Source organism: Dendropsophus ebraccatus, chromosome 1, assembly GCF_027789765.1.
Source record: "Dendropsophus ebraccatus isolate aDenEbr1 chromosome 1, aDenEbr1.pat, whole genome shotgun sequence".
NCBI classification, from domain to species: Eukaryota; Metazoa; Chordata; class Amphibia; order Anura; family Hylidae; genus Dendropsophus; species Dendropsophus ebraccatus.
Genome location: NC_091454.1, coordinates 17,815,526 through 17,825,073, shown reverse-complemented (window position 1 = coordinate 17,825,073; position 9,548 = coordinate 17,815,526). Strand labels below are relative to the sequence as shown.

Below are 9,548 nucleotides of genomic sequence, written 5' to 3'. Positions count from 1 at the left end.
AAAAGATAAAAGTACAGGCACTTAGGAAAACGATGTTATAAGGCTTGAGATTTCAATGTCAGTAATAATAACCCAACGAAATGTTCGATTTCGATGGACAAGAAATAATTTATAAAAGGTTCTGAAATAGTCGAGATGTTGCCCATACCAACCTCCAAACCCACTACCGCTTCAATTTCCAGCCTAGAATATACAGAAGGAAGAATCTTATAATTGAGGCATTACCAGCTGCCACCAATCTGATGCCAGACACCATATTGTTAAAGGGGTATTCCAAGAAAAATTAACTCTTCCGGTGGCTCTATTCATTCCTATGGAGGTGCTGGAGACAGCGGAGTAAGCGCTCTTCTGGCTTACTCTGCTCTCTCAGGCACCTCCATAAGAATGAATAGAGCCACCGGAAAAAGCTGAGTAACCAAGAATAGTGCTTCCTCGTCTCTCTCTCCAGCAACTCCATAAAAATAAATGTAGAGCTTTGGTCTCGTGCCGTACTGCAGCTCTACTCATAATACAGAAGCCGGGGGCCAATACGGAGGTGGCTGGGGGGCTTGGGGGTTGGACCTCCCCATGGTCTCCAACTTTTACAAGTTAATTTTTCTTGGAATACCCCTTTAATGGTATTTTAGAAGATGAATGCAGCAATCACGCTGGTTTATATAGGTCCAGTCTCAACTATCTTGGGTTTGTCAATGATGATTGTTCTCCAAAAGGTTGTAACTAGAGATGAGCGAACCGGGTTCGGGTTCGAGTCGATCTGAACCCGAACGTTCGGTATTTGATTAGCGGGGACTGCTGAAGTTAGATAAAGCTCTAAGGTTGTCTGGAAAACATGGATACAGCCAATGACTATATCCATGTTTTCCACATAGCCTTAGGGCTTTATCCAACTTCAGCAGCCCCCGCTAATCAAATGCCGAAAGTTCGGGTTCGGATCGACTCGAGAATGCTCCAGGTTCGCTCTTCTCTAGTTGTAACCTTTCAATGACAGTTCAGTTTTTGGGTAAACTCATCCCTCTAGAGACTTTCCCATGGCCTAAAAAAAAGATTCTTCAATACTGTAACCACACACACAATATGGAACTAATGGACCTCCCTAGGATGAGCCCTAAGCAGGTACCGGCAAAGGGAACATAGCAGTTTAGCTCCATACTTCCTAGGCAGACGTGGATGTATACGCATCGGACTTTTCTAAGGGGGACCAGAGTGAGATTGTGGCTAAAAATTGTAAACTAGAAGTTCTTGCATCAAGTCCTTTAATTCCTTAGGAATAGACTTCATCTATATGTTCAGTTTGGCCCATGGCCATGTGTTAACAAAACCAAACAAAAATACAAAAAGTACAGTATAAACATATAAAGCTAGCAGCTTTTCTTTCACTTGCAATTGTAGTGAAAGAGCTAAAAGTCCGATTCAGTAACAGTAGTTAATATTCTTTAGAAGATGTTTTACAGTACACTAACTTAAAAGAATCAGAAAAAATAAATTAATTATATGCCTATATATAGCAAAAAAAAAAAAAAATATTCAACTACAATATTTAAATTTTACATTTTCAAATTCCTGTTGTTAAAGGGGTACTCCAGCGTGGGGGCACTTTTGCGCTGGGACCGGGGATGAGGTGGCCGAGGGAAAAGACGTCCACTCACCTCCCCAGTTCCAGCGGCGGGTCCCACATTGTGGCGCTCCGGAGCACTGCGATGCGGGACCAGCCATTGGAACTGGGAAGGTGAGTGGACGTCTTTTCCCTCGGCCACCTCGTCCCCGGTCCCAGCACAAAAGTGCCCCCACGCTGGAGTACCCCTTTAAATCTGAATTTCAGAGATTGTGCTTTTTATTTTTTTTAAAGATAAAGCAGCTAATAGGGAGGATTCTGCTGCAACGAGCTGCCTCCTGGTTAGAGGCAAATAGATGAGCGCAACTCAAGCATGTACAAGTCCGATGGCTGAAGAAGTGGGATGCAGCTGAATCCAACCATCGGTATTCAAATGCTAAACGTTCGGACTAGAGTTGCGATCATCTCTAGAAAGGAGAAGTTGGGAACCAAATACAATAATACTCAGTGTTCGAATATTTGCAGGAGCTCTAAACTGTCCTCCTGCATAGGAGATACGCCAGCCGCCTGAGGAGAGAGGATGTCACCATGCAGGGCTCGGGTCACGCCAGCCGCCAGCCGCCTGAGGAGAGAGGATGTCACGATGCATGGCTCGGGTCACGCCAGCCGCCAGCCACCTGAGGAGAGAGGATGTCACCATGCAGGGCTCGGGTCATCCCCAATATGGTGGCATCCCCCACAGCATCCCCTGAGTGCAGCAGTCCAGGAGGAAAAGAAGAGTAGCCCCGGAGCTCCTGCACAGTGATGTCCTCACTCTCCAGGCGAGGGAGGACGTCACCATGCAGGAGCTCCAGGGCTGCTCTTCTTCTCCTCCAGGACTACTGGTAGTATAAAGTGTATTGTGGGTTGCACTTAGGGCATGCTGTGGGAGATACCAGTGTATTGGGGGTGACCCGAGCTCCTGTGCGGTGACACTCTCCCTCCCCAGGCGGTCCGAATAGTTTTTTTTACCCTTCGAAATGGTTTAATTAGCTCTATGAACAATTATAAGACTTAGTTTCACCTAAATTTAATGTTAAAAAAAAAATTTAGGAAATTTTTATCGAGGGGCAAAACGTGAATAAGGTTATTCTAAAAATAAATCTAGGTCAAGAATCCCTTTAAATTCTATAAGTTTATTTTGCCATGGCCTCTGTCTCAAAAGAGGTCTCTTGGTCCCAGGAGAGGTTTCTTTGATTCCTTTACTGATTCTGGTTCAAAATATTTCGGCCCATATATAACAGCTTATAACTTTTCTTGACTGGTCAATTCTCTGTGAATTATTCTCTTTCCTTCTAAGAATTGTGAACCTATACTGTTCTAGCATTTGCAAATGTTTTACGACTTTCATAGAAAGATTATATTCCCTTTAATCATCTTGATGTGGATGGAATGGAAAGAAGAAGAAGAGGGAAAATAGAGAAAATATGAAAGAAAAAAATCTAGGCAAAAATAAAGATGGATAAGTGGGAGGAGTTGAGAAGATGGGGCGGAGGGAGAAGACGGGAAGAGCGGAGAATGCAGGAAGAGGGAAAAATATGGGAATAGGGGAAAAGATGGGAAGAAAGGTAAGAACAGAAGGAGAGGAAAAAACAGTAAGGGAAGATGGGAAGGTGGGAAAAGGGGAGAAGATGGGAAGGGAGGAGAGAAAAGAATGAGAGGAAAAAACTGCAAGAGAGGATAAGATGGGAATGAGAAAAGACAGGAAGAAGGGGGAAGATGGGAAAGGAGAATAAGATGGGAGGAGAGGACGGGAAGCGTGGAAAAAGAAAAATGTAAACAGGAAAAGGTAAAAATAAAGTAAGAAGGGCTAGGAAATAGGAAAAGTAAAATAAGAGTAAACATAAAGAGGTATTGGAGACAGGAGGAAACAACAAAAGAAAAGAAGAAAATGGTGAAGTATAGGCCATATAAGATGTGCCAGGCCCATCTGTAAACAAGTGCCAATCTCGAGATCGGGACTCTTTTACAGAGCCTTTAAATGTCTCAATAAGTTATGTGGCCCTTTCCTTCAATCGGCCATTGGTTGCATGCCCCCCTAATACACAGGGAGATGTGCAGCTGACAGCCAATGATTTTTTTTAGAGGGTCAAAACCCACTTTACCTATAGCCAGTTAACTGGCTAATCTTTGGCCCTATTACACAGGACGATGTCAGCCTGTTCAGCCATGAATTGTTCCATGTAATAGCTCCCCACCAGTGATACAGAGCATTAAACTGCTCAAAAAACTTACAAAGAAACATCTATGGCTGTAAACGTGAACACTGTAAACAAGGTTTCTGTAGTCTCCTTTCCCTAGTTGATATTTTTCACGTTTGCATGTCTTTTAGGTCAAAAACAACACGATTCGCCAAGTAAATGGCAAATACTCCAAAAACAACTGATGAAGCAATGTAGACCGTAACACTTTCCATCAATTGTACGAACATTCCCATAAAGAGGGACGGAAACACCTGAGAGAGGAGGAATGTGCTATCAAGAGTCGCAAAGTCAAGGCCAATCCCTCTCTTCGCGTAATCGTCTTTGTCGGCTCTGTGGGCCGTCTCATTATTGTTATCTGTGGGATAATAGGGGTGGTCCCCAGGAGGAATGGATATATCCAGTTCTTGAGTGATATATATACTTTCTTCTTGGTTGTGCCCTTTGTGCTTACAAATTCCATTTTGGTGGCTGGTCGGTATATTGGGTGAAAAATACACGGCTTCTTTGGTGACAATCTTCTCATTCCGGATGTTCGGCAATGTGGGCCTTGGCATAAATACCTAAAGAGAAATATATCTTTATTATAGTAGCCCATAGTAATAAATATTGACATTTTACATAAATATAGCTAGTATTGAGTTTTTGATGCCACTTACAGAGACCAAGCTATCCGGAAATATAATATACCGGTTGGTTATACTCGAAAAAGTTGATGCTTAAATTGTCCATGTCAAGGACACTTATGTTGGATCTTTTTTTTCACCTGACCACAAAAAAAAAAAAAAAGTTTAACGCAACCATTTTTCCCAACAGTTCAGTTGTCGGTGGTCCCAATTTATATAATATTTTTGATCTGTCTGACTTAAATTTGGACACACCTATGTACACCTATAGAAATCCATGGCATTTTCATGGCAGTAGACAACAAAAAGTTGGTCTACTTTTCATTACTCTCGTTAGCCAGTATCCTGCTCCACTCTGAAGAGGGGCAACAGCTGTCTGTGGATAGATGCCTGGCTTTGGTAAACCCTTGTCACTTCGCAATGCTCGCAACTGAGTTGGACTTTTGCCTGTGTCCCAATACTCGCAACCGAGTGGGACTTAAGGGGTTATGTATCAGGGTGGTTTGGTGATCTCCCCACTGGGAGTCGCCCCCTTGGCAACAGGCTTTCCTTCCCTGGAGGGATATCTGGCTATTCCCGTGTTTTGAGACTCGCAACTGAGGCTCTACGGACCCCTTTTTTGCACAGTAGCCAACAAATAAACCCTATGTGGTCTGATCCTGGAGTCACTTTTTCTCTTCCATCTGTCTCCTGCATCTACAAATATGTTAGCACTAAAAAACAGGTGACTACACAGTGTCTGTTCATAGTCTGTTACCATGGAGACACATTGGTCTGCAAGGGAGCTGTAGACATGAAATGTACTTTTTTTAAAAAAAATTCCGAAACATTGTAACTAGAGATGAGCGCAATTCCAGCATGCTCGAGTCTGATCATTTAACATTTAAATACAGGTGGTTGAAGAAGTTGGATGCAGCCTTAAGGAGTCCGGGGAAAACATGGATACAGCTATAGGTATTCAAATGCTGAATGATGGGACTCAAACATGGCTTCCTTCCAGTCTCCACTATAATTCCAACTTGTTACATAACCAACATTTCAGTATTGGGTTAAACCTTCAATGAATGATCTAATCTTGAACACATTTGACTCACCTCTTTGTCCTTGTGATATAGACATATTAAGGTGTAGGGAAGAGTCTGTAAGGTTGCGTACGCGAATCCGGTTAAGGATGACATGATGGTTACTATGACAATATTCTGGGACAGGCATATAACCAGGGCAGATGAGGTGAAGGTGATCATACTGGACAAATACACTTTACGAGACCCAAACTGCTTGGCGAGTTTGTTGATGATCATGGAGAAGAAGGTTGATGTTGCGCACTGGAGAAAGAGACCAAGACTTCCCATGCGGATTCCTGCAAGACAGTGAACGGTCAGATTAAATGTAAATTATAAAAACTCTTCAGGTCCTAACCAGAATAGTAGATCACCGCTTGCTTACACAACTTGAGCTTTAGGCAAGGAAAACCAAACCAAGCAACGCTGCATGGGACAGGTGGCATCTCCAATAAACGTCAATTTTTGGCCAACTACTGACCAATATGGGGAGAAGCAAAATCAAGACATAAGCCGGTCTAAGCCACCATTGCTTGATCATAGAGCGAGAACCTTTCCAAGAGTACACTGTCAGCAGGGTCTCCACTACTGGAAGCTTCTGAGTTTGTGCTGGTGCCTACACGGTATGGGCACATGTGAGATACACGATACTGACTGATCACCTACTTCTTGATGGTCAGTATAAATTTTCCTGTATGGATGCCCAATGGGAACCCAAAGTAAAAATGGTAGTGAAAGGGATCTATATAGGGTTAGGTCCTCAATTCTTTGAAGTGTCCGTTGCAGAGTCCATTTTAAATTATCGCACAAAAAGAACAATTGAATTCTTTTGTACCGTTAAACTCTGGAAAATTAACAGACATGAGTGGGAAAACCCAATAGATCCCAATAAGACTGTATATGGGTCAGTTGGGCTTCATCTGAATAAGTTGGTGCAGCCGTTCACTTTCTCAGTCATGGAGGCTCTAACGCAGTGTGGACTGACCCTAAAACAGACAACTGCAAAATTTTTCCTAAATTTTTTTTGTTTTTTTTTCGGCTACAGAAATACAAAGCTTAACTTAAAAAGATCGGGGACGTCCATTGGAACAAATCACTGCTGTATGAGCCACCAGTCATAAAGTATTATCCCATAATGGCAGCTAATGTTTCCCAATATTAAGTGGACAAAGTGCCGCTTAACATTTGTCTTTTAAATATATATAGCCCTTCCCGGATAGTCCCCAGCTGTTCCATTCATAGTGTGTATATATAAAAAATACTGCTCCTGCTGGAACACCATTATAACTAAGGGGGTGCAGATGATGCAGTCCTAGTCAAACCCTGTGACTAAAGGGGGTCTAGATTGTACATGTCACATTAAAAGGACAGTAAGTAATGGGTAGGGTGTGGAGATTTTGTATCAGGGTCCAGGGGCACCAGATTACACCACTGTAATATATCGTAGTGATTGTAAGAAAAGTGCATTTGGTGGGAAAGAACCAAAAGATGTAAGGCTTATGATGAGGCATTTTGAGATAAAAGGGCTTAAAGGGGTTTTCTGGGTAAATATAACAAATGGTCTATTCTCAATTTCAATTGGCAAGGTACTGACTCTGAAGCCCAGAATACTGATAAATTACTACTTCTACTCAAATTTTTCCTCTAAAAATCAATATCTAGCTCAATCAATTTGCTATAAAATATTATGGGGGAGATTTATCAAACATGGTGTAAAGTGAAACTGGCTCAGTTGCCCCTAGCAACCAATCAGATTCCACCTTTCATTCCTCACAGACTCTTTGGAAAATGTAAGGTGGAATCTGATTGGTTGCTAGGGGCAACTGAGCCAGTTTCACTTTACACCATGTTTGATAAATCTCCTCCCATGTCTACAGATTGAACTGGACTTTGAATGTCAGGGGTTCCCTTTAAGCGTTCATCTTTTTACATAGAAACACAAAAAAAAGAACCTGAAATCAATGATTCGGGAAAGCGATAGTGTCTGTACCTTCATCGTATCGAATTCTTGACTCAGTCCCGGGAGCTGCACTTGGAATACCTTTGTATAGTCCTTCACCAACAAAATCAGTGTAGAATAGCATAAAAGACATAACAGCCATCCAGCTACATAACTGCGCGGCACACAGCTGTTTCATAACCGCGGGGATGCGGCAGTAACTGTGATAAATCCTGGGAGTAACCGACCAGCAAAGGCTCAACAAGCAAAAAATTGGGTTACATTTCCAAGAACGTAGCTTCCATTTTGGTATACAACATCCCCTGGTGAAAGACATTGAGGTCACGGAAGGCTTGTGGTCCAGAGCTTGTTGGCTATGCCCATGTTCTTCCACCGTCTTCATTGTTACAAGGACACTTATTATAAATATAACCGTCAATAATAAAAACAGGCACTCGTCTTGTCCACCGAGGTAAAGTGACATGTAGTTATAATTCCAGTTGACGGAGGTCAGTAGATATCCAATACAACCACCAACGCTGATCATCAGCGAGAACATGGCGAAGGCTTGACCGCAACCTTCGTCGTCGTGATAAAGGTCTGAGAGAAGAGCTTCCAATGGGGTGAAGCAGACCTGTACGCAACAATCTAACAATCCCACACCGAAAATCAGGAAAAAAATATGGACACGGTTCCCACCGTAAGAGAAGTAGGAAGCCAAAGAGTCTGCGTGAGGAATGATGAAGAGTGACAGGAGGACACCGAGAGATAGCAGCCAGATGAAGGGTCTCCTCCCACCATAGTTACTTTGGCAATTGTCACTAGCTGATCCTATCAACGGTACCAGGATTAGTCCAAGGACAGGTCCAATACCTTGAAGAGAAAACGTTGGCATTAAAACATTGGGAAAAACATGGCAAATATTGTTTTTAGGCGTAAAATGAGTGGGTCTTCACGGACCGTGATTTTGTCCGCTCTGTGAAAAACAGTCTTAAATGCTCTGAGTTGGGGCTCGGGGAAGCGGTGACAGGAGCTGGGGAGACGGGAACGGTAACAGGAGCAGGGGAGCCACAGGAGCGGCAACAGAAGCTGGGGAGACGGGAACGGTCATAGGGGCAGGGCAGCCACAGGAGTGGCGACAGGAGCTGGGGAGACAGGAGCGGGGGAGACGGGAGCGGGTGACAAGAATGGAGGAGAGATGGGAGCGGTGACAAGAGCAGGGGAACGACAGGAGCGGTGACAGGAGCTGGGGAGACGGGAGCAGGGGAGACGGGATCGGGGGTGACAGGGGCGGGTAACAAGAGCGGGGAAGAGATGGGAGTGCTGATAGGAGTAAAGGAGATGGGAGCGGGTGATGGGAGCGGTGGAAAGATGGGAGCAGGTGACAGGAGCGGGGGAGACGGGAGCGGGGACAGGAGCGGGGGGAGGCATCCATGCTGCCATCCGCACTGTGAACTGTCCAATTTTTTTGTGGCAAGGATGACGGCACGGATGGTATAAATAGACACATAGGGGGAGATTTATCAAAGGGTGTAAAATTTAGACTGGTGCAAATTGCCCACAGCAACCAATCACAGCTCAGCTTTCCTTTCAGCACTGCCCAAAGCTGAGCTGTGATTGGTTGCTGTGGGTAGTTTGCACCAGTCTAAATTTTACACCCTTTGATAAATCTCCCCCATAGAATTTAATGATTTAATGGGTCCTAAAATTGCCCGTGGGTCAGCCACCACTGACAATTTTACGGGACATGAGAATAAGGCCTAAGCGATGTCATTGTCTGGTGCAGTGACATCACAAGTTTAAAGGTGATCCTTAATAAGGAGCCTCAAATTATACAATATGAAGTTTGCATGGTACAGTCTTGAGTGCAACTTGATATGCAGTGTGCCTGAGGGGGACTGAGGGCCCACAAAGACAAGAGTCTTATCCAGTAGATGAGCTGATCCAAGAGATACTAGTCCTTTTATGCAAAAATTACCCCCCCCCCCCCCCCAAACAAAAGTCTTACAAAAGAACCAAGAAATCGGACACTTCAATGCCTATAATCATGTAGAGGCTGGTTTATTGTCACAACACTCCGTGCGGCCACTTCTCATGTACCCTTTGGGGCATTCGTTACATGACAGTAAC

At 43.8% G+C, this 9,548-nt stretch overlaps 1 protein-coding gene across 2 annotated transcripts in view; it reads right to left on the bottom strand.

Annotated features, from left to right (window-relative positions):
* Window positions 1-2,395: 2,395 nt before the first annotated feature.
* The window catches only part of LOC138772459 (solute carrier family 45 member 3-like), a 28,060-nt gene continuing 20,907 nt past the window's right edge, over window positions 2,396-9,548 (bottom strand). For both annotated transcript variants that reach the window (XM_069952861.1, XM_069952871.1), the window contains exons 3-5: window positions 7,470-8,291; window positions 5,513-5,778; window positions 2,396-4,355 (exon numbers count right to left, since the gene is read on the bottom strand). In XM_069952861.1, the coding sequence (XP_069808962.1) occupies window positions 3,903-4,355; window positions 5,513-5,778; window positions 7,470-8,291 (1,541 nt within the window). In that variant the 3' untranslated portion in view covers window positions 2,396-3,902. The remainder of the gene's footprint in view (window positions 4,356-5,512; window positions 5,779-7,469; window positions 8,292-9,548) is intronic.